Source organism: Podarcis filfolensis (genome assembly GCF_964270895.1).
Source record: "Podarcis filfolensis genome assembly, chromosome: 17".
Taxonomy (NCBI): Eukaryota; Metazoa; Chordata; class Lepidosauria; order Squamata; family Lacertidae; genus Podarcis; species Podarcis filfolensis.
This window is the reverse complement of record NC_139621.1, coordinates 40,006,310-40,032,125: the sequence shown is the minus strand read 5'-3', so window position 1 is coordinate 40,032,125 and position 25,816 is coordinate 40,006,310. Positions and strand designations below refer to the sequence as shown.

At 43.6% G+C, this 25,816-nt stretch overlaps 1 protein-coding gene across 19 annotated transcripts in view; it reads right to left on the bottom strand.

The window, feature by feature from the left end:
- Window positions 1-25,816, bottom strand: part of ADGRL3 (adhesion G protein-coupled receptor L3) — a 531,565-nt gene that overhangs the window by 204,479 nt on the left and 301,270 nt on the right. For 16 of the 19 annotated variants that reach the window (XM_083592813.1, XM_083592800.1, XM_083592815.1 and 13 more), the window contains exons 6-7: window positions 20,678-20,692; window positions 17,250-18,050 (exon numbers count right to left, since the gene is read on the bottom strand). The exons of 1 other annotated variant lie outside the window; for it this stretch is intronic. In XM_083592813.1, coding sequence (XP_083448939.1) covers window positions 17,250-18,050; window positions 20,678-20,692 — 816 coding nt within the window. The remainder of the gene's footprint in view (window positions 1-17,249; window positions 18,051-20,677; window positions 20,693-25,816) is intronic. 2 more of the 19 variants (XM_083592807.1, XM_083592811.1) reach the window with 1 other exon arrangement.

Genomic DNA, 25,816 nt, shown 5'->3' with positions numbered 1-25,816 from the left:
AAATTTTCACTTCAAAATTTAAACTGTGCATACACATGTGAGTCTTGAGTCTGAAAAATATGTCTGCTTCCTCGCAGAAGCAATATTGGCATGTTTTTGCCTTTGTTTTATTTTAAAATTAATAATATACCCGTATCTACCATGAGACCAATTAATGACAGTCCGATAAAAAACATGAGAGTAGTGGATAATTGATAGATGGTAAACCTTGTTGCAATAAGCAGTTATTTTCAAGGCTCAGAACCACGGCAAAGTTTCTTATTTTGTTAAATACATAATTTCAGTTCCCCAGTGTGCTAGAGAAAGAGCTGTAGGCAGAAACTTATTTGCATTAAAAATATGCAGTTATCACTCACCGGTTTTCCATAACAATTTACACTGCTGTTAATCTCTTTTCTATACAGGTTAAGTTAATGATACGTAGATTGTGGTAACAGTTAGAGTAACCTTCCTATTCCAAATAATATTTGTGCTATAATAAAAACGAGTTACTTCCTCTTGTGAGGCATATTGGAAGTAATTAATATTGTTCCCCACTGAAATGTGTTGTTGTAGCTCTAAGCTGTTTCCCAGTGAGCAGCATCTCGAGCGCGGACCTGCTGTCGTTGTAGCTGGGATTTTTAAAAAACGACTTTCAGAAATGTCCCACATACAACCGCTTTTGTGGGCTATAATGCATTCATAATGCACTGAAAAATAATGTCTGCGAGAAATCTGCTATAATGTATTCCTTGGCACTGCAGTTGCTTTTGAAATTAGCAGCACCAGGTAGGGGATGCATTAATTACTTCACTACCTTGACAGAAAAGTCAACCAAAAGCTCAGGAATTCAAATTCCAGCTTTGCTTATACACTTATTGTTAGGGTTCCAAGGGGTTGCTTGAGAGTAAGCAGGCAAATGCCTCCCTGCTCGGCTGTGAAGCCTTGCTTTTGATGCCAAAATAAACTTTATCTGTCCAGAGCGCCACTCTTCCATGACTTGCTCATTCACTGGCAGAATCCGAGAGTGGGCGGCCCTTAAACCTTCCCCAGCAAAGTAGTTTCTTGACGCCCAGTCTGCGCCTCCCCTCTCGGCGCGAAAGCTTACTGTGCAAGGAGGGCGTGGGTAACGGAGGACCTCTCCCCTCCCCACTTTGTTCAGGCAAGGTGTCCTGGCACCACCTCGCCTCCTCCGAGCCCTGAAGCTCCTCTCCACTGGAGGCATGGTTACTCTCCTCCGCTGAGGAGGAGCTGCTTCCCACGATCTTTGGGGGCTCTCTGTAATCCATCCGGCTTTTCCTCTCTCCCCCCTTAGCCAATGGCAGTTCCCTGACACTTATTTTGGCTCGTTGGCACCCTCTGTCTCAAGAGACAATGGAGTGTGCCTCCGGGGGTGAAGTCAAATTGCTGTGTTAGCAGCACCAAAGTGACCTCCCTGGGGCACAAGCCTGGGCAGTGCATATGGAGGTCCTGGGTTGCCCAGATGACAAGACCTCCGTCTCGACCTCACTGATGTGACCCAAAGAATAGCAGAGCAACATTTGGCACCAGCTTGGCTGCAGGAGTTGCCGGAAGGAGGTGTATTAAGATGCTATCCAACCGCCTTAGGGACTCCACTCCAGATTTGTGTAGGGTTTACTTCTTAGCCTTTTCTTCTGCTGAAGATATCCCACAAGGCAGTGGAGGTTTAGGATCAGAGTTTTCCTTCTCCTAGATGGGCTACTTTCCCAGGTTGATGAGCCCAATCTGCCCCTCACTTTCCTCTAAAGCACGTGCAGAAACCACCTCCTTGACCACTGGACTCACTATTGGTCTCCTCTACTCAGTCCGCTGGGTCCCATCTTTGCATGCAGGGGAAGTCCTTAACTCACCGAGGGTTCGAGACCCATTGCCTCCCTTCACCTGGTTTAGCTGGCCAGTCAAAGCTGTTCCCAGGATGTGGCTGCTGTTGCAGGCTGACAGCTTCTAGGAGCCACAGGCAAGAACTGAGTTCAGGGTGGGGACCAAAGGTGAACAAACTACTCCAGAAGGTGCAAGACATGTCCCTCATCAGAGATACTAAACCTCCCCTAACACCCCATACTGTGACTCAGTTATCATGATCCTGTAAGCCAGCCTTTCTCAACCTGTGGGTCCCCAGATGTTGTTGAACTACAACTCCCATCACCCCTAGCTAGCAAGGCCAGAGCCCAGGGATGATGGGAGTTGTAGTCCAACAACATCTGGGGACCCACAGGTTGAGAACTGCTGCATGTAAACTATCAGTTTAGAATTTTTGAATAAACCTTGTTCTCACATGTTCTTTACACACACAAACCACTTTAAATTCTTCTTTCTTCCTGGGTTTTTTCCCCCACATCCTAGCAAGCTACAGGCAAATCTAAAGAGGAAACAGGAAGCCGCTGTGTGAAAGATAAGGGGGTGAGAGCCCTGAAAAGCCTATAGCGCATTTGTGATCCTCTTAAGAAACCAAGGTGTGATTGACGCATGAACCATCTGTTTCAAATTTTAGACATAAATATAAGGTTTGAGGGCATTAGGCGTTTAGGGGTCACCCAAATAGCTGCTTCTCCTTCCCAGACATCAAGGATAATTGGTTCCAGTTTCCAGCTGATCTGGGCCAGAAGAGCTGAAGAGAGGTGCACTCTAAGGGCCAGTGGAAGGTTGCACCCCCTGCCTCCCAGGAAGAGAGTCACAGCAAGGAGAAGACGAAGGAGTAGCTGCAGGTCATTTGCTCCCACCCTCGTCTCTGCTAGAAAGAACATTCCGTTGCCCTATGACTGCAGAAGTGAAAGGAAGTCTGGCTTGGCCCCATCCATCAGCTGGGGAACAAAGGATGGCGGAGTTCTGTTTGTTATAGATGGGGTTTTGCGTGGTTGGTTTTGTATCATTGCAGCCTACTGTAAGCCACATTGATGATCATTTGATCAATAGGTGGGATGTAAAACAAGAAAGAAAGAAATAGATGAATGTCACCTAGAACTTCTTGCAAACATTTCCTAAATAATAACTGAATATTCCATTTCAGGAATGGATGTATTTCTGAGACCTGAACAAATCTGGTCAAAGCTGGAGAACGTTTATCGTGTTTTTTCTCTCCTAAGAAGATTCTATTATCATCAGTTACTACTATTTTAGTCTATGGCCTAGCGGGTCTAAAAATGGGGTGGCTGTTACCATCTGGGATGTCTCCTTTTTAATAGACTACATCCCTAGTCCCCTTCATGGATCACTGCTTTGTTGTGGTGAAGGGGCTTGAATAGCTCCAAGAAGCTATGAGTTTTTTCGTGCAGGGCCACCCAAGATGGACAGGTCATAGCTGAGAGTTTAGACTAAATGTGGTCCACCTGGAGAAGGAACTGGCAAACCACTCCAGTTTTTTGCCAAGAAAACTCCAGGAAAACTTTTATGGACATAAAAAAGGAGAAGCTTTGAGAAGAAAGAGAGAGTTTTTGAGGCATGCTCTGGTTTATGGGGTCACAGAGAGTTGAACACAGCTAAGACGACTGAACAACAACAAACAACAACAACATCCCTAGTAAAATTACCCATCACTGGCTATCAGCAAAAAGCAGCTTTTGCTGAAAATACACCTGAATTGTGCAAAGAAAAGCCAAAAATATGTAGGACCCAGTTTGGGGCTGTACATTTCACACCTTTGCCCAATTTAAATCCAAGAGGGTTCAAGCTGACCAAAGAAGATACATAATCTGTTGAGACAATTTCTGAGACCATCACTGAAAAGATGCACAATAGACGCTGCAAAATCTGTAGAAGGTCTGTAAAGCGTGCCCCAGCTCTTAAGCAGTTCTGATGTGAGTGGGACTCTCATATGCAAATCATTCACCCAGCCCTGAAATGCTGCCCTTTCTAAACTGGGGTTATATATCTGATGAAGCTATGGACATATCAAATCAAATCCCTTTATTGGCATCACAACATAAAACATTTCAGGTCACTGGGATAATTAAAAGGACAAGGGTGACGCTGTTGAGGTCATGAGGTCACACTGGGATTGTGTGCACTTAGATATTCTGCTTCGCCCTGTCTGTTCCCTGAAAGGATGGTTTGTTGGGAACCCTTCCGGGTAAAACTGTGGCTAAAAAGGAAGCTATTAAAACAGTGATATCTGTGTCCCGATCTGCTATAGACATATTTCTTGCCAATGTAAGAATAATGTTTGGCCATCCACAATAAGAAAGGGTAAGTCGAGCTAAAAAGCAGAGACATCACCTTGCCAACAAAGGTCCATATAGTAAAAGCTATGGTTTTCCCAGTAGTGATGTATAGAAGTGAGAGCTGGACCATAAAGAAGGCTGATCGCCGAGGAATTGATGCTTTTAAATTATGGTGCTGGAGGAGACTCTTGAGAGTCCCATGGACTGCAAGAAGATCAAATGCATCCATTCTTAAGGAAATCAGCCCTGGGTGCTCACTGGAAGGACAGATCGTGAAGCTGAGGCTCCAATACTTTGGCCACCTCATGAGAAGAGAAGACTCCCTGGAAAAGACCCTGATGTTGGGAAAGATGGAGGGCGCAAGGAGAAGGGGACGACAGAGGACGAGATGGTTGGATGGTGTTCTCGAAGCTACCAGCATGAGTTTGACCAAACTGCGGGAGGCAGTGGAAGACAGGAGTGCCTGGCGTGCTCTGGTCCAGGGGGTCACGAAGAGGCGGACATGACTAAACGACTAAATGACAACAACAAGTTGAGCTATGTCTTTTTAGTCGCAAAGAGAATGATAAGTCTTTTGTTTCTGGTATTTACTTTAAGAGGCATTTTAGTTCTCTAATGGGCATTTTAGTTTTGAAACAAGAAGATTAACTAACTCTCAAATCAATGGCAGAAAAGCAGAAGACCTGAGAGGTTTTCCTCCAACTCCTCGGCAGGTGAATAGCTGAGTATGCCTCTAATGCAAAACTTGCCTTTATCTCTTTCACATCCCATTCTGACTTTAATCATGACGCTCTTGCAGGCAGCACTGCAGTGCCATCGAGGAACAAGTGATATAATCCCCAAATGGATATCTCATCTTCTCATTCTGGTTTCCTTTTCTCTCCCTTCATCTCCTTTCTGTAAGTGAGACACCCCTGTGTGAGCACGATGGGGGCTGCACAGTTGACTTACTCAGGAAATAGAGGCTGTAATTGTGTATCAAAGATCACTGATGGGATTCTCCCCCCCAAGCACAAACAGGGGGTGGGAAGAAGGGTGAACGGGAGACGAGGGGAAACTGAAACAAATACTTCATTTGGGGGCAGGAACGATCCAAAGAAGACCAAGCAACAAGAATAGCATGGGGACGATTATTCCCTCTAATTCTAAGGGTAGAAATGCAAAGATTCTGTCAATTAAAATGTCCTGCTGTTATAGCTTAGTCTGTGGACCCTAAGGGTGTGGGATTCACTCGTGATTTCTGGATAAATTGCTTCAACCCACACCAATATATAGGCACCATAGAACTATACCGTATTTTTCGCTCTATAGGACACACTTTTCCCCCTCCAAAAATGAAGGGGAAATGTGTGTGCGTCCTATGGAGCGAATGCAGGCTTTCGCTGAAGCCTGGAGAGCGAGAGGGGTCGGTGCGGAGAGCAGCCTGAAGCCCGAAGCCCAGGGAGTGAAGCGCTGCGCTCCCCAGGCTTCAGGCACCTATCTGCAAGCTCCGGGAGCGGCGGCGAGGTTGCGCGCAATCTTGCCGCCGCTCCTGGACCTGTTCTGGGGCTGGGGTCAGGGGAAGCTTGGGCTTCCCCCGCCCCAGCCCCGCAGCTAAAAACGAAGCCAAGACAGCGAACGGGATCCATCCCGCTAGCTGTCTTTGCTTCTGCCAAAGCCGCGCGCAGCCTCTCCCAGCTGGAGAGGTTGATTGCGGCTACAGAGGAAGCCAAGACAGCCAGCGGAATGGATCTCGCTCGCTGTCTTGGCTTCTTTGCTCTTTGGGGCTGGGGGGGGGAAATAATTTGTTTCCTTTATTCCCCCCCTAAAAACTAGGTGCACCCTATTGTCCGGTGCGCCCTATGGAGCGAAAAATACGGTAAACAATCTCACTCATCAGCCAGGAAGATGTTGATGACAATTACCGCCTCTTCACGCTAAGGTCTCCTAAATATCCTTGCACCAGTGGTTTAGACTATCGTGCCAATGTAGTGTCACTAAAAAACCAGCAGCACAGATTAAAGACTGGGTTGAGTTCTGGAACATGCTGGGGCGAAGGTTTACTTGGAATCCTATGATCTCATCCCCAACAACGATGTCACACTGAAGGAAATTTGATGGTGCAGTTCATAAATCTAATAATAAATGTCTACCCCCTGCTTCATACTGGAAATCCAGAGTAAGACACACAGATCTCTGCTGTCATGGAAGCGGAGTAATGGTGGGAGGAACCAGCTGGGGAAACCCCAAGGCAAGAAGGCTCAGAGTCTGGGAAGGGGTGGTGGGACATCAGTGAGTGGTCACAGAGAGGAGGAGACTGGGGAAAGGAGGTGCCGAAAACTGAAGGGGTAACAAGGCTTAGTGAGCTGGGAGAGTCTGTGGCAGAGAGAAGGCCAGAATTAGTGCAGAAGCTGAAGCAGGAGAGGAGGGAGGCCAAGAGGCAGAGATGAGTCGAGGGTGTTTCCCACTCTTGCTGCAACAAACTCCCCTCCCCTGCTGACTCCCAGAACCAGGAGAGGGAAGAAATGGGCAGAGCAAAGACAAGTTGCACACAGGTACAGTCTCTGATTGCTGGCAAGAAGCCCTGGAGAAGAAACTTAGGTGGCTGTAGGGAGGTGGGGCAACTGATTTCATAGGACTTACAGGGCTGCTGTGCTCTGTAAACTCTGTAAAGATTGTGTTTTGCTAATAAAGAGTTAACTCCAGCTTTGAACTGTGTGATTTACTGACCGGCTTGCTCTGTGACATCTGGCAATTGAGAGTCTCTCCCTCTCCTCATTGCTGAAGTGCTATTACTAGTAAGAAATGTCTCCTAATGCTCAACTAGAATCCGCCTTCCTGTAGTGTAACATGAGCCTTTTAAATCTAATTGTGCCTTCTAGGGCAGCAAAAGCCTTAGCAGTCTTCAAATATCTTAAGGGCTGACACACAGAGGGCAATTACAACCCTTCAGTTTTCTATACTCCATCTTAAAGGTGGGAACTCTTCCCATCAGAACTTTTTCTCAATAACCTTTACCATCTTCACGGTCACTCTCTGGAGCCGTTACAATTTGTCTACATCCTTCTTCAAGTGTGGCGCCCAGAACTAGGCAGTATTCCAGATGAGGTCTGACTAGTAGAGAATTAAATGGAATTACATCCTGTGACTTCAGAATTATGTCTCTATTAATTGAGCTTAAAATCTCATTAGCCTTTTTTGCAGCTGCATCACACTGCTGACTCATGTTTAGCTTGTGATGGACTATAATTCTGAGATCCTTTGCACTCACTAAGCCAAGTATTCCCTCATCTCTATTTGAATTTTTGTCCTTCTCTCTTTCTTAGCTTCAGCAGGACAGCTGTGCTTTTCAAGAGTTCATTACAAAAAATTAGTGCAACAGGTACACTGCTCAGCATAGAGACAGTCATCTCTAGATACATGTACCTTACTAAACATATATGCTTTATGTTAGGTTGTGGGTGAACATGTCAGACGACACAGCGATTCTTCAAACAGCTCTTGTTTATTCACAGGCCAGAACAGAACTGAACTGAAGGGTTCAGTCAGCCTGCTTATATAGAGCTCCAGTACAACGTAACTGTAACAACTTTCTAAAACTATCCAATCACTGAACGTCACTTTCGACCCCTTATTTGCATAACTATCTACAGTATCCCCCTGCTGGCCCAGGGTGAGAACTTCAGTACATAACACTTTAGTTACCAGGTTTCTTCCTCTGTAATGAGTGGCCTATGTTGTTCTCATTTCCCCTTTGCCTTCGAAGTTTACTTAATTTCATTCCCAACACATAACTCTAATCACTTTGGAATATTTGTGTGTCTCTCTCTTTTCTTGCTAAGGTGCAACTAGTTCCAATTCAACAACGAATCTGATGGTAATTGGTATGCTGTTCACAGCGTTCCTTCTTTTGAGATCATTAATGGAGAAGTTAAACAGCATTGATTTTTGGGGCTTTGTTTACAGCCTTCCAATTACATTTCAGCCTATATGACTTGCTAATACACAGACCAGCTTGCAAAAGTAGTGTGAGACTGATGATTTTATGGGGGCCATATTCTCACTAACAATTTCATTCAATAATGTTTAGCTCCACACCAAAGTGATTACTCTTTATTTTTTCCCCCCATAAGGAAGTTCTTTGGTGGAGATTAAGTTGAAATCCTTGCCAGAGTTTAAGTAAACACAGTATTAAGCTTCACGGGCTGTTTGAGACAACCTGGCAGCAGAGGTGGCCAATTCCTAGACCTGAGTATTGATCCTGGAGCAAAGGTAGATTACTCTTGTGCAAAATTTCTTTTGTCCGCACCTCTCTCTAAACAAGGGGCATTATCCCAGAGTTGAAGGATTAGCAGACTCTCTTCATGAGCATCTATACTTTTAATTAATATTAAATAAATCCTCTTTAAGACTGAACTTAATGTATGAAGCTCTTTAAATAACAAATCAGACCACTGATCTATCTAGCTCTTCATTACCTATTCTGACTGTCAATGACTCTCATGAAAGCAAAAGCAAGCAAGCAAACAATGCAAATCTTTAAAAGGGAACTGAAATGTACTAAAATGCCCAATATATTTCAGTGAAGATCTTGAGGAGAACAGCAACATATAAACAAACACAATTCAGATAATATACATAGACACTAATTGTAATTAACAACCCACATAAAAATCATGCATGTAACATACCTTATTAAAACAAACCCTAAAACCTCAACTAATCATATTACAAATCAACATCAATCACATCTTCATACTTGTTTTTCACTACATGACTGACACGTCTCATTACAAAATGATTAACTCTATCATTAGGGATGGTTGAGTACTGTAATCTGTCTTAAAAATATTTATACATGGAATTTGGGGGTTCTGACCCAAACATATCAGACTGCCTCCTGCATCTAGCATTGTTGATTTTTTTAAAAAACCCCACTTAGAATTATATAATTGTAGAGTTGGAAGTGACCCTAAGGGTCATTTAATCCAACCCCCCCCTGCAATGCAGGAATTGCATCTATAAAATCCTTGAAGTCTGTTTGGTCCACCACCTTCTGAGGTCCTACATTTCACTGATTATGTGAAAAATTATATGCAGGAATATTTATTTTATATGTATAATATACATATAAAAGAGTCAAGCCCCTAGCAGCACTATATTTCTGCAGCATAATTTCATAAGTATTAATACATAAGTACCGTATTTTTCGCTCTACAAGATGCACTTTTCCCCTCCTAAAAAGTAAGGGGAAATGTGTGTGCGTCTTATGGAGCGGACGCAGGCGGGAGGCTCTGCTCAGTGCTCCCTTTAAAGAGCCGCGTGGAGCGTGTGTGCGGCTCTTGGGGGCTTTTTAAAGGGAGCGCGGCTCTTGGGGGAGCCTTAGTCGCGCGCAGCCTCTCCCGGGCAGCGGGATGAAGGCTCTCCTTGCCCAGGAGAGGCTGCACGCGGCTATCCCAGAAGCCAGGACAGCCAGTGGGATCACTGCGCAGCGATCCCGCTTGCTGTCCTGGCTTCTGGGATTCAGAATTTTTTTTGTTTTGTTTTCCTCTTCCAAAAACTAGGTACGTCTTATGGTCTGGTGCGTCTTATAGAGCGAAAAATACGGTATATCTGAGCAGTCAGAGTCGTTGTTGCATTAAGTGCTGGCTACTTTAGGAAGCCTGGTGTGTAATATTTTGTGCATTCTAATGTGTGCAACCATATAATATGTGAGACTATCATTCCTGATGGCGCTACAGCACATCTAGCAGCAAACTCTGCCACTTTGTGCTTACAATTAATTGAGCTTTGGGGCAAATATGCATCTTAAGATAAATAGCACTGCCATAGGTTATTGCATGGCTCCACAGTATGCCAACATCTTCATGGATGACTTAAAATAGTGCTTTCTTTGCTCCTGTCTCAAAAAGGCCCTGCTCTGCCTGGTGTATATTGAAAGCACATTTATCATCTGGATTCACAAGATCACACTGGAAAAATAACCTGGGATATAAATGATAGTTTCCTATTGGAAACAAAGGACGTGTGACTTTCCCCCCGGTGGGATTTGAGTGTTATTTTTTATGGTTATTGCTATGTTTGTTTTATATGAAACCCGTAAGACACATATTATATAAAAGAAATCTACTGACCACTACACATACTGACATGCTTCTGGCTTCCACCCAGAATGTAACGCGAAATCCGTGGCCTGCAGCCAACGCTTAAGACACAAGCGTTATCTGCTCTGACTCTTTGGGCAGACTCACAACATCATCAGGATGTTGCGCCAGGCATTTTCCAAACCACAATACGAAGTGGAAAAAGCAAATCTACAAGGCCAGACTGGTACCTAGGAATAATCTGCTACAGGACAGACCCAGAAGAGAAAGCAAATGGATGTCCCTTGTCATCCATCACGCCCAGATAAAACCACTCTTCCAAAGTATCTTCCATTATCCGCAGCTCATCTTGGACAACGATGCTTTGCTCAAATACGCCTTGGGCAGAAGGCCTGCACTTGTTTGCAGATAGCACCCTCCCTGCTGCTTGCCGTCAAGAGCAAACCACATCGCAGCCACAGGGACCAGATCCTGCAGCAAATCCAGATGCCAACTTTGTTGGCATATCGTTATGAGTTTGCAGGGTCAGATACCCCAGGTCCCTTCCAGTTCCTAGCTATGCCCTATTTGTTGGGGTCAAATGTGCAACAGCAAGACTGCCAAACCAAGTCCTTTGTTAATGATTTTGGCTGGCTAGTTATGCACCAAGATTAACATGAGAAGATGCTCTGTGCCAGATCAGTGGGGCTTTCCTAACTCCCCTTCCTCATTTTTGCACCTAGTCCCACCCACCACTGACACACACACACACACACACACACACACACACACACACACACACAGCGAGAGCAAACCAGCAGATAGATTTCCCTTCAGAGACTGGGTGCACTGTTTCAGAAAGCTGAAATCAGAAGTCAGAGGACCAGAGTGCATTCAGTCTCTTGGAACAGAAGCTGAACTCTGAGAGGATGGGCAACAGCTGTATTACTAGGTATTGACTTGAACAGGGAAATAATCGAGATTAGGTTGAGCCAAACACGTTACTGTGCTGTTTTTATTTCCTACTGCGGCTGTTTTTAAAATTATATTTAATTTATTTTGAAAATCTTTGCAATAATTATTGAAATTGCTGCCCCACGAATACCTTTAGTAAAAGCTAAATTTGTTTAGGAAGAAACATTGGAGGGCTTGGGTGGAATTCAAGTGTAGCACTATGGAAAGTGTTTCATCAGTACAATGGTACCTCGGGTTAAGAACTTAATTCGTTCCGGAGGTCCGTTCTTAACCTGAAACTGTTCTTAACCTGAAGCACCACTTTAGCTAATGGGGCCTCCTGCTGCCACCGGGAGATTTCTGTTCTCATCCTGAAGCAAAGTTCTTAACCCGAAGCACTATTTCTGGGTTAGCGGAGTCTGTAACCTGAAGCGTCTTTAACCTGAGGTACCACTGTACCACTGACTCTTCCCAAGCCCATGGGGGGTGGGGGTGGGGTAAAAAGGGGATGAAGTCCCATTATGCTAGCAGGACTCTTTGGTTGCATCCAGCCCCTCATGCATACTCTCCAACATTTATCCGATGAAAACAGAGACATCCTATTCTTCTTCATCATCACCATCATCATCATCATTAATTATTATCACTATAATTATACCCAACCCATCTGACTGGGTTGCCCCAGCCACTCTGGGCAGCTTCCAACATATATAAAAACATAACAAAACATTAAACATTTTAAAAACCCTTCCCTATGCAGGGCTGCCTTCAGATGTCTTCAAAAGGTTGTCTAGTTACTTATCTCCTTGGTTCGGGGGTCACATCACTCCATACCCTCCAACATTTCTCCCTTGAAAATAGGGACGTCCTAAGGATAAGTGGGACAATCCTGGGTCAATTCAGAAACTGGAATGGCTTTCGTAAATCTGGGTCTGTCCCTGGAAAACAGGGAGACTTGGAGGGTCTGCTCATGTCTAATTGCCTTCCTATACTATTAAATACAGAGAGTTGGCTGGACCAATCAATTGAGTCCAGAGATTAAAGAATTCTTCAATGAAAGCTGTCAGGGCATGAAGACAGCCTCTTAGTGACAGCAGTGAGTACCATGGTAGGGTGGGTTCATGGTTTGCTTGCTTTTCATCCTCTTTGCCTTTCACTGTGAAGACCATCACCCATGCTCTCACACCCCTTTTCACACATAACTAAGGCAACAGCCTGTCTCAACCCTGACAAACGAGCCATTTGGGAAATTGTGATAAATGAACTGCTGGACTTGAGAGATGAATGCAGAATGCTTATTTAAAACTTCCTTGTTTGGGGATTTCCAAAGTCTGCTCTGCTTGGGAGTAGATACTCAGTACTATCCCCTTCATGGTATTCTGCCCACATATTAAGGATAGATGGGTAACTCGCAACCTATGTGCATTTAACTTGTGCTCGTTCAGCTTTATGTGCTTGGAAATGCAATAAAAAGGGGGAGGAAAGGGGGCAGAAATCTGGGGTGGGGAGCTTTGGCAATCCCAACGGCCACTGAACTCCATGTGCTTGGACTATATGTGATTTCGGTTTTAGGCACTATTCCTGGAATGTGGTCCCAGTGTGAGAGTTGCCTGAACAAATTCAATGTGTGTTTTGCTTTACTGAATTCTAACTTCTTGCTTGTCCCCATGTTTAAATCCAATTTCTGATGGTGCAAAAATGCTAAGCAACAGCTATTTCTTTCTTTTTAATGTCTGTTTCCCCAATTCCACCCTCAAGCTTCCTGATCCCCCACAAAGCACTCTGATGTCCTCAGATACGGCAAGAACATTGGTGCTGAATATATTTTCATAGGTTAAATTTCCAATTTAATCCACTTTTAAATCTTCAGTTAATGAATTAAATTACTTTATGACACCGTAATATTGATTCATGCCTTCAGCCTACGTATTTATCTTCATCACCAAGCCCCCAACAATCATTCCCACTAAGCAAAGATAATTTAAGAGATGCTATTAAAATGCAAGATATTATTGCAATTTTGCTGTTGCCCAGTAAAAATGAAGTAATTTGCTATAATGCAGCACTTTTTACCATGCTAGTGAAAGGCAGTCAATAAAAATAGGCCTATTGTTTCAGGGAGTTGTCTCTGCAAATCATCTTCCATCCTTAGCAAAGGATGACAAGAGTACATCTCAGGAGGTGCTGTTGCTCAGTCCCAGAATGCTCCTATCCCAAATATTAAAGATGGAGTGCTCTGACTTCTGTTCATTCCCCTCCTGCCCTTTTATATGGGACTGGGCTCTTACTACCTCATAAAAAAGATAAGGATGTATTGGCGAATGAAATGTTTTGCTGGCCTTCTTCCCTAAGTTGTAGATTTTCTCTGTGTAGTGTATCCAGTGGAAAAGACAGTACTAGCACCCCAAAATGTTGTTATTATTATTATTTTTAAAAAATCTGTTTATTTTCAAATAAAGATGTTGAACATAGTGGAATGGACAAGGAGCCAGGCAGATGATGGGATTCGGAGTGCAGGGGGTTTCTGCTGGCAAAATTGGGCTGTCCCCCCCCTCCTTCCCCGATACAAAATATCACCTACATCTTCATATGATTTGGGCCGGTAAGAAGAGCCATTTTCTCCCACCAACAAACATGAACATGCAAACTACAGTCGTCCCTTGGATCTCGAACGATCCCTTGGATCTCCCTGCTCCCGAATGATCGAAACCTGGAAGTCAATGTTCCGGTTTTTGAACGATTTTTGGAAGCCGAACGTCCGACAGGGCTTTCACGGCTTCCTGCAGCCAATCAGAAGTCACGCTTTGGTTTTCAAACGTTTTGGAAGTCGAACGGACTTCCGGAACGGAATACGACTGTATAGATTTAGATACATATCAAAGCTTTCAAAAACATCATTCGACACACAAAATGGACCCAATATTTCTATCTTAATATAATACTTCAACAAAAGACCTCAAAGCCACACACAGGCTCATTTTTCCTCTGTTTCTTCACGTCATATACAAACGCACTGCAACAGCGTGTGAATCACAGCCAGGTATTTGGGGATCCCTGTAGTGACACTCAAGGCGTTTCTTTTCAAAATAAAAACTATGTTATGAACAAAACAAATGGAATACATTATAGTGTCCTGACAGCTGCCTTTTCTTTTTCTACTGCTGCCAGCAACACGCCTCCTTTATTTGTCAATCCACAATTCCACCTTCTCCGTTAAATTTATTTTCAGTACCCACCTCTTTCAATAACATTTTAGCTCATGTCAAGTCTCACTTTTCCTATTTCTCTGCTGCCAGCTGATTATCTCTTAACTCTTCCCAAAATGCCTTTACTTTTATTGCTCAAGGCCAGCGCAGGGAATATGTGAGCCTAGTTCAGACCTCTGGCACTGGTCCATTCAAGCCTTTGTCCTTCTGCTAGCCATCCCCTTCCACACAGCTGATTGGGAAGGTCAAATCCCATCCCTGCCACAGGGTGCTGAGCAGCGGAATGAAAACATTCCCACCTCCTGTGCTGTGATCAGGAACAAAACAGTCCACCTTCACCTGACCTGGCAAGTTTTATCCTCATCAGAGTACACAGAGTGGACATGTTTCTTTGTTTACTTCCTTTCTCCTGGGCCATGTCCAGAAAGTGGTGGTGGGGGATGAGTGTTCAGACCCCTGGGCCCTCACTTGTGGGGTGCCTCAGGGTTCCATCCTCTCCCCCATGCTTTTTAATATCTACATGAAGCCGCTGGGAGAGGTCATCAGGGGGTTTGGGCTGGGTGTTCATCAATATGCAGATGACATCCAGCTCTACCTCTCTTTCAAATCGGAACCAGTGAAGGCGGTGAAGGTCCTGTGTGAGTGCCTGGAGGCAGTTGGAGGATGGATGGCGGCTAACAGATTGAGGTTGAATCCTGACAAGACAGAAGTACTGTTTTGGGGGGACAGGGGGCGGGCTGGTGTGGAGGACTCCCTGGTCCTGAATGGGGTAACTGTGCTCCTGAAGGACCAGGTGTGCAGCCTGAGAGTCATTCTGGACTCACACCTGTCCATGGAGGTGCAGGTCAACTCTGTGTCCAGGGCAGCTGTCTACCAGATCCATCTGGTATGCAGGATGAGACCCTACCTGCCTGCGGACTGCCTCGCCAGAGTGGTACATGCTCTAGTTATCTCCCGCTTGGACTACTGCAATGCGCTCTACGTGGGACTACCTTTGAAGGTGACCCAGAAACTGCAATTAATCCAGAATGCAGCAGCTAGACTGGTGACTGGGGGCGGCCGCTGGGACCACATAACACCAGTTCTGAGAGATCTGCATTGGCTCCCAATACGTTTCCGAGCACAATTCAAAGTGTTGGTGCTGACCTTGAAAGCCCTAAACGGCCTTGGTCCAGAATACCTGAAGGAGCGTCTCCACCCCCATTGTTCAGCCCTGACACTGAGGTCCAGCGCCGAGGACTTTCTGGTGGTTCCCTCATTGCGAGAAGTGAGGCTACAGGGAACCAGACAGAGGGCCTTCTCGGTAGTGGTGCCCACCCTGTGGAACACCCTCCCTTCACATGTGAAGGAAATAAGCAGCTATCTTGTTTTTAAAAGACATCTGAAGGCAGCCCTGTTTAGGGAAGTTTTTAATATTTAATGCTGTATTGTTTTTAACACTTGATTGGAAGCCGCCCAGAGTGACTGGGGACACTCAGCCAGATGGGCCGGGTATAAATATTAAATTCTTCTTCTTCTTCTTCTTCTTCTTCTTCTTCTTCTTCTTGGAAGACTGGTACAGAATGAGCCCCTTTTTGAATTAGGCCCAAATTTCAGAGGGGTCTGAATATGACTTGAAAGCAGCTTTCAAGACTCAAACTGCTGAAAACTGAATATTGAATGTTTTCTGTTTGTAGATTTGAGGCCATCACTGGTTACATATGCATGCTTGTGAGGGGTAATGTTATGTACTGAAGTTCTCACCCTGGGCCAGCAGGGGGATACGGTAGATAGTTTTCACTCAGGTCCACATATGCAAATAAGGGATTGGAAGTGACGTTCAGTGATTGGATAGTTACAGAAAATGGTTACAGTTGCGTTGTAGTGGAGCTCTATATAAGCAGGCTGGCTGAACCCTTCAGTTCAGTTCTGTTCTGGCCTGTGAATAAACGAGCTGTTTGGAGAATCGCTGTGTCGTCTGATATGTTCACCCACAACTTAACAGGTGCCATGCACCTGCAACCCCATGGGGATGGGGGCAGAACTGCAGCAGAAAATTGGCAGTGAGGGAAAGGGATAAAGAACTGCAGTGGCTTTTCTCTTGACAAAAGAAAAGGTCAGTTACATGCTTCTGTGTGCGACGAGGCATCTTCCCTGATTCTCAAAGTCTGTAAGTGCAAGACAATCCAGTACAGACACTAGAGTTATTTGTGCAAGCAAGCAACAACAAACCAGTGTTTTTTTTAATAAAAAAAATAGTGTTCTGCTGGCATGGTTAAAAATCACATATTCATTTCAGCGCAACCTGCTACCAAGTGAGATCAGCCGTCTATCATCTAACATAGTACTAACAGCCCCAGTGATGAGAAATCTTCAGGGTCTCAAATTGGAATATTTTCTAGGCCTACTGCCTATAAGATCTTTCAAATTATAAATCGTTGTGTTCCATTTGGAACTGATTTATATGTCCGATAATTGTGATGATTTCATCTGTTTTTATAATTGTCTTTTTAATTGCTTTGACCTGCCCTAGAACCTTATGGTTAGGGGCAGCTAAGACATCTTATAAACAAAAGAGAAACAGCACCCCTTTCCACACAAACACACACGGAAATCAAAACTAGAGATGTCAAGAATCAAATCTGAAGCCGTGCGCAGGTGAAGTATGTTATGGGCAGTTCTAATCACAATGTGAAAATACGCATTTCCCATCTCAGGAATAAGGACCTCAGGGAGGTGGAGGCAATTTAAATTGGGAAAACAGTTTGGTTCCATTCCAAATCAGTCCTTTTGTTAAGGAAAAGGCAGCGCAGCTTAGCCCCAAGCCATAGCCCAACATGGCTGTAAAGTCATAGGATGCAAAACCCCAAAACTGAACAAAGAAGCCTTACCTGTTCTGCTGTCCATGGGTCCAAAATCCAAAGAGTACTTAACCACATGGTAGTTGTTCCATACGTAAAGAAGGTTGTCCCTTGGATTATAATCCACCGCAGCAATGTACTGGTAGGAGTTCGGAAAAGGAACATCCACGACACTTTCTTTGCTTTGCTCAGTGTTGTAAATATAGTCTATTTTATTACCTGTTGCTTCGTTATCATCATCTTCATAGACCGATTTCACCACATACAAAATGCCACAGATCATGAACGCATTGGAAGCCGACCTCTTGTCGTAAGACGTATCCCACGTCCCTTCGATCCTCAAGGTATAAGGGTTCAGCTGACTAATGACTATTTTGCCGTTGTTCTGCTCAGTTGCATAGATCACCCAAAGACCATTCTCATCCACGGCCAAGTCTATGTCAGACTTGCCTCCCCACCTGTAAGGGGACGTGTCGTGGTAGTTGGCGTTCGCAATTATGGCTTCCCCACTTTTAATTCTTGTCCGTAGGTCAAATTTGACAATGTTCCTGGTTCGTTCCTTGTTGAAAAATAAAGCCCCGTCATACACCACAAACCCCGTGCCGTCCACCCTGTGCGGCAACTTGTAAGTTGTAGTTGGTCTTCCAGCAATGAAATCATCCTTGGAGGAATACTCCGTTAGAGTGTCAGTTCTGTAAGGGGTCCATGGCATGTAGTAGATTTTGTCAGAAGCCTGCAATGGATCCTTACACCAGGCTCCTGACTGGTGATCGGATTCAAATAAATGTTCACTCTGATATACTCCTTTTAGTAGTCCAGGACAAAGAAAAACTGAAGGGAGGGAAAAAGTTAAAAACAAAGCAGGTTACTAAATGTGCTGGCCTTCTCTAGCATGCACTTAGAAGTTCACAGCTCAAGAACAACGGGGAGCTCAAAAGAAATTCAGGCTTTCCTAAACTCTGATATGAATGTGAGAGTGGCTTTTCATGCTGAAAAGAGGATTACAGGAAGTTCCCGAGAACTATTCTCCATTCCTCTTTTTCAAAAAGTCCCTTGGCAAATGTGCCTCCTTTGAAATTATATAATTAACAGATATTATTGCACGGCAAAGTAAAGATTCCGTAGCAACTAAAAAAACCAAACTACAAAAACCCCCCAACAACTCTAAAAGGGAAACAAGCCTCTTACAGGTCAATGCTTTAAATAATGAAAAAGGTTTGGGAAGCTGCTACCTAAACAGAATGCAGCCACAGAAGTAAAGAAAGAACATTTAATGAATATGCCAAGAGGAAGAGACAAAGGATAAGGAAAAAGCTCAGTGGAGGAAGGCTAGGATCAAGATTTAAATCAATAGGGAAAGTCCTCTGAAATACAGGAGAATTAAAGCCTTAAGTAAATCAAGATCGACCAGCTGAAATAATCCACTCCACAGACTTCAGGATAATTTTACATCCCCGTAACCCCTCACCAAACGTGGTTTTAGACACCAAGCTGCCAGTTCTCAAATGCCATTTCTCAATGATCGCATCTGAAAGAACTCGATCTGAAAGAAGACTGACACTTTGGAACTCTCCACCCATTGATATAAGGCATGTGCCTTCACTGTAGTATTTTTTGCACCTGCTGAAGACATTTCTACCAAGTTGTTTAGAAAGTTGATGCAATTTTTAATTTGTTTCCTTCTACTGTGGTTTTAATTTTTTGTGTGTTTTAAATGATTGTTGTAAACTTCTCTTAGTGATATGTTTATTGTTTTTATCTTTTTTTTTGTAAACCACTTTGAGGTTCCTTCTACGATCAAGCAGTATAGAGATTTTATGAAATAAATAAATAAATAAATTGCTTTAAATTAATAGAAACAAAAAATCCTGATTATTACAGATTTCTTCCCTTTGTTTTCCCTTTTTCATACTCAACGTTTTTAATAGGCCTATTCCTTTTGTATACATATGTTCTATTCAGTTGCAGGCTTCTGCACCCATATCCCTAGTTTGATGGGAAATAAGGCAGGAAAACAGCTGTCCTACAGGCAGCTGCTCACACCTGATCAAACTGGTGGTGGCATTAAATGTATCTTTGCATTTAAAGTGCAAATAGCATTAGCTGAAGGGGCTGATAATTAATGGCGTCCCAATAGGCATGGACAGGGAAATGAACCTTTTCTCTCTGCTTCATTTCTAATGGGAAATACAGGATACAACTTGTTAATTGATTGAATACACAGTTTTACATAGCTATATGGACTTATGTCATAGTCTGCAGTTCCCATTACAAATGACTTGAGAATTTCAGCACCAAGGCTAATCCGAAAATTGATGTGTGTTTGTGTGTGAGAGAGTGTGCTCACCCATGACTGTGTTTCATTTCTAGCTATTGATCCAAAATTAAAGGTGTCCTAAGTCCTATTTTCTGTAATGCCACCTTTGCAAAGCAGCTCTTTCTTGCACAGAGTCAACTGGAAGCCCCAAATTATTGGCCATAATTCATTTAGTGGACTCCTTCCCACAGAAACCAGGATGGGATTTCCCAGTGGGAAGGAGGCTCCCAGCTCATCAGAATAAAACTGCAAGGACAAACATCAATTTAGCAACACATTTCCACCAGCATTGGTGCTGTTGGCCAGAAATCAGATTGGTAAATGATAGTGTGAAATTGCACAGTGCAATTTTATGCTGGTCCTCTGACAATCTGACGACTGAATGCACACAAGGCACTCTTCCCACCGCCATCTTTGATTGTCATGGGACAACATGCGTACACTCATATGTACATGGGATCCATTTACCACCAAGAAATTGAGGGTTTTGGTCACCTGCGTACATCTCTGTGCAAAATGGACATGGAACGTACACTCCTTGGCACGATCATGATCCTTCATATGTACACTGGATTCAACATCTGCCTAACGCACAATGCATATGCAATTTAGCTGTTGACCTTTTGAACAGAAGCCACCTATAAAAATTGCACAGCACTTTATACTGTTAAACACTTGACAAATATAAAACTGCTGTAACATAACAAAGGGGAATGAACCTTCTGAGGATCTGTAAATTACCCTTGATGCCTTGGTGATGTACTGAAAGCAAGTTGCATGCAAGTACAGCAGGAAGGAAAAGAGCTGCATCCTTCTAAATTATTTTATACTGCTCCGTAAATGGTGCAGAAGGAAAGGGGAATAGATTTTCATTTACGAAACAATCCTTCAAGGGGTGGGGTGAAAAGAAGCATGGTGCCAGAAAAACATTTCCAGGAAAGAGGCGACATGTTAGGTGAAATTGCTTAGCAGCAAAACCTTCCCCCCCCCGAACAACTTTAACCAATAGATTAAAATGGCGAAAATTAATGATGAAAGGATACCAAGTAAAGCATTAGACTGTTAAATATTTTATGCCGTAATTGCTTAGAATGGGTATGTGTAGAATATATAGAAAAACATGTGAAAGGTATTTAATTACCTTTTTGTTCCACTTCTATTGTAGAGAAAGAAGAAAAGCAGGAAAGGAGAAAAAGAGAACAGATTAATGGTATTGTATTGGCGAGACACTTTTGCTCTTGCACTGAACTATTTAGCCTTCATTTTGCTTACTGCTACATTCTGCATTCATTAGCTTGTAAGGCCTTAAAAAAATACAAATCAAACCCTTATAAAGGTTTATTACAATCTTTTTCTTTTTTTAAAAAAAAGCATGCACCATTGTATCCGTAACCCATTAACATCAGTGCAAGGTTTTCATTGATTCTGTCGGACTAACGACTAGGATTCCATTGAACACAGGAATGACAGGAAATTCTTGAATATACAGCCTTCTTCATAATTGGCTGGTCCCCAGTGTATCAGTACTCCCAAAGAATTATATGTTCCAACTTCCGAAGAAGATGTTGACATAGACTGAAATCATCTTTGTTTTTTAAAAAACAGAAAAAATCTCGAAATAAATGTACATAAAAGCAGTTATTCCCATGAGATCAAATAACATATGTCATCTTCTCACCCCAAAAAAAGAGAAAAAAGCCCTTACCTAATGCCACAGGGTAACTGATTAGCCAATGATGTAATTAGATCCACATAAATCAGTGTATGATTAAACAATAGTTCCGAAGGAAAAGACATGCTTTGTGTATTGAATAATTACTTCCTTTTTTTACCTGGACTCATTTCCTGCTCTCAAGGATGCAGTTAGGAATTTGTCAAGTATTAGAAATACAGATTTGGATGAACTAAGAACTGATTCTGAAATGACGAAAGAGCGCAGGGCTAATCTAAAATTGCTTGACTGATTTCAACACTTTTTGAACCATGCCTTTACTGATACCAAAAGGCCTTTTGTGAAACGTCCAGAGAAGCAAATTTCCAATCTGTTGCAGTGGGACATTCTGCTCATGTGTCCTTCCTAACGCCAATGCTTGCTGGCCAAGGGTTGTTCTGTTCCCACTGGGGCTTTTACACAACACATGGAGTTAGGTACAATCTGATTGAATTCATAACTACTTCTACATTTTGCTTAGCATGGCTTTAAGGAATACATGAATGCGATGTCTGAAGTGGGGCCCACACCTTCCAACAGTTGACAGACGAAAACAGGGACACTCTTGTCAAGGGGTTGGCATCAGCAGTTGACATCGCTGGTAAGCCATTGCACATTGCTATGCAAACACAACGAAGTGAGAATCCACACAGAATGGGCTTGTGCAACTGGCTGCCTACAGTTCTTGCAGCAAGGCAGCACCTGACATTTATCAAAATGACATTAAGTAGTGCTGGGACCCATTGCAAGGCTTGCTCAGCCTGATTCAAAAACAAAAAAGGAGAGTGGTGGTGACTGCAGGGAGATCCAAACCTCACTCACCCCACACATTTCTCTACAGATGTCTTTGTCTGACAATAATAATGATGATTTTATTATTTATATGCTGCCCATCTGACTGAGTTGCCCCCACCACTCTGGGCAGCTCCTAAAAATTATTAAAAACACAAGAAAACGTAAGAAAGAACCTGACTCACTAGGGTTTCCATACGTCTGGAATTCAACTGGTGAAAATAGCTCAACAACTTTTGCGTCTTGAATTTTACCTCTAGAAATATGGCAACCCTATGACCCACCCCCTAAAAAAGCAGAGTGAAGTTCAACCTCAGAAGCGGTCTCTGATCCTAGGGGACCTTTCTCCTTGGTCTCAGAAGCTGCCCATTTGTAGATGGAAATCAGAGAATTCCTGTAGTCACCCCTCCACCCTTGGTTCTGAGGCCGGGATGCTGAAGTCTATCATGTTCAGCTTCTTAAAATCCTTTTCAAATCTCAGCACGCCTTGGAAGTCCAATAACCCCTTTTTCAGTTCATGTATGGCCTTTTCTTGGATTAATGTGCATTAGGAGGGCATCACCCATGAATAAAACAATAATGTGGTGTATTCCTCACGGCTTTACTCCTTTTACCTTCTGGTCTGCATGGATGGCTTGAACTAAAGTCTCAATCATCACCACAAGCAGCAGTGGTGACACTGGGCAATCCTGCCTGGCATCCCTTCCAAGGCGGATTGACTTGGGAGTCATGGCCATTCATGTGCTGTAGACTGGAATATACCTGAGTTTTAGGGAAACCCTCCCCCACCCCAATTCCGTTTAACCCCACCAAATATCTTAAGAGCATGTGGAGATAAAGGTATGGCTGGCTGTTTGCTTTTATTGCTAAGATGGACTGCATTCAGGAACCAAATCAGCCACTTGATGATTGGGGATAAACCCTGCTTGGTCCATGCTTGGATAGAAATCAATTTCACCTCTTCACCATTACAGCAGAGTGGAGCTGGGTGTTTTAGCAAAGAAACAGGATGACCCCATCCAGCTTGAGCAGAATTATGAGTCTTTTCAGTTATCTCCTCTTTTATTTTGGAGCTCTCAACGATTCCAGAGTGCTGAAAGACTTCATCGTCGCCCTTGTACCCTACTCCAAGCCAACGTGCCCAGATGATCTTGACAACCACCTTTTAAATAGCTCTTGTGCTCTTCAGGGTTCCACTTGCAGCCTACCCATGTTTACATCAGAAGAAAGATGTGGCAATGATCAGCTGTAGCCGCCTCTGCCTGTGTATTAGCCTCATGCTGTAATTAAGTTTCTATTATGTCCTTGTTATTTGTTGTCTGCAAGCCGCTTTGGCACTCATTTGAATGGAAACGTTATAGAAATACAATAAATCAAATCAAATCAATCAATCAAGCTTACACAACTACGTCCATTAAAAATAACCTGAGTGGAGAAGAGCTTTTGAATTACACTGCGAATGACAGGTTATGCCCTCCATTTTATTTCATTTTGAGTAATTACTATTTATTTGATGGTCACGATAACATGTTCTTTGGTTTCCTTGACCTTGAAAAACATGGACTCCATATTAATTCACTGATGTACTATATTTCTGGGATTGACAACCGGAACTCACGGGTGGCCCAGAAACTGAGAGATGGAAGGAGGGAAAGAGCGAGATCAACACATGGGAACAGCAGAACATAACTGATGGTCCATGGTAGTTGGGTAAAATACTCTGTATGTGCTCAGAAGTTAATTGCACTGTGTGTGAGCTGTGAGGGGGTGCTGGGAAACTGTGTACGTGCAGCTACTCACACAGAGTCAGTTAAGGTTTGGCAGACAGCCAGAAGGCAATCTGAAGGAGTAAGTCTGCCTGGTGATAACAGAAGCATGGAGACAGCTCCCTGATTGGTCAAGCTCTCTCAAGGGAATGATAATTAATGGCCTACCAACTGGAATGTGTTAGTTCAGTGTTCAGAGGTTCAGAGTTCTGTGTCAGTGTAGGAGTTGTGAGTCGTGTCAGAGAGAGCTAACATAAGATCCGTGTTCTGTTCCTGTATATAGTCCACTGTATATAATAAACACCTAACTACAAGTTCCTGGTTCCTGCTTCATCTATCCTGTCTGCAGCCAAGTTGCCAATTGCTTCCATGGATTCTGCGTTTACTCTGCTAGGTCTGGCTAAGGTCCTGCAACTGGTCAGAAACACCAAATAGGTTTTGCCAATAAGCCGAAGGTAGATAGGGATGGTTATCTCTCTAATGTTGTGTTATGTCATGCTCCCTCCATGGCAGTCATTTCGTGACTGGTGGCCACGGCACTCTCTCCAAATTTGAAATGTGTCTGCTAGTCCAAAAAGGTTGGCGACCCCTGCTATAATTTATTACATGTAGAATTTTGAAAATAGCATCACATGACCATCATATGCAAAGATGACTTCCGGTATTTTCTTTTTGGAAAGTCTACTTTGTGAGGACAGTTTTCTTTCTAAAGATTGTCTCTCAATGGGCACTTACCATAAAATCATTATTTATAACAACTTACTAGGAATGTAGGGGACGCGGGTGGCGCTGTGGGTAAAACCTCAGTGCCTAGGGCTTGCCGATTGCATGGTCGGCGGTTTGAATCCCCGTGGCGGGGTGAGCTCCCGTCTTTCGGTCCCAGCTCCTGCCCACCTAGCAGTTCGAAAGCACCCCTAAGTGCAAGTAGATAAATAGGTACCGCTGTATAGCAGGAAGGTAAACAGCATTTCCGTGTGCTGCGCTGGTGCTGGCTCGCCAGAGCAGCTTCGTCACGCTGGCCACGTGACCCGGAAGTGTCTCCGGACAGCGCTGGCCCCCAGCCTCTTAAGTGAGATGGGCGCACAACCCTAGAGTCGGACACGACTGGCCCGTATGGGCAGGGGTACCTTTACCTTTACTAGGAATGTCTGGCTGACTACTTGAGCAAACCACCCTGACAGGCCTTCCAGAGTTATTGTACAGATTAATAGAACAGAACAGCCCCATGTACGCTGTCCTAAGCTCCTTGAAGGATGGGGAGGATAAAAATGCAATAAATAAGAGAACGTAAGCAGTGCCCCTTCCTAAAGTCTTTACTGGGTCTGGTGTTATTTAGTTCATCCATGAAAGAAAGCTCTGCATTGATTTTTCATACAAGTCTTCAATATAAAATGACTCCTTTCTGCTTTCTTTGCTGTCTTAATATCATTCAGAAATGACACATCCCAAGACTTAAAATGCATCTTAGGGTCATTTTGGACTTTTCTCCTTGGGGGGAAATTAGAATTCAGCCATATGCTATAGCTTTGCTTTTCCTGCTGCGCTGTAATTCATCACCCGTCAAGTTCTTCAGTCCATAAGAGGTCAGAAGCAAATCAAAAGCACGACTGTGCTATCTTGTACGGGTGTCCCTAGAGCCCATTTTCCTCCCTATGATTAATACAGCTCATATTTAATCTCCACAAGAAAAACATTTGATCCTTCAGATGACACAGATTGCCTCTGCAGCTGCCAGAACCAAATGAAGGGAAATATCATTCAAATGTATTTATGAGCCTCATTACCTCAAATCTATTGGTAGCAGTGCAGGGCTGAAGCCATCTCACGCAGCACAATCCTATGCTTGTTTGCTCAGAAGAAAATCCCATTGTTCAATGAGGCTTACTCCAAAGCAAATCCCAAATGGACTGCAGCCTTAATGGTTTAAATACAAGCAATGATTGTTAATACCCAATGCTTTTTGTTGAGGCAGTAATTTAAAAGCAGTTATGCCACACTACGGCAGAAGCAC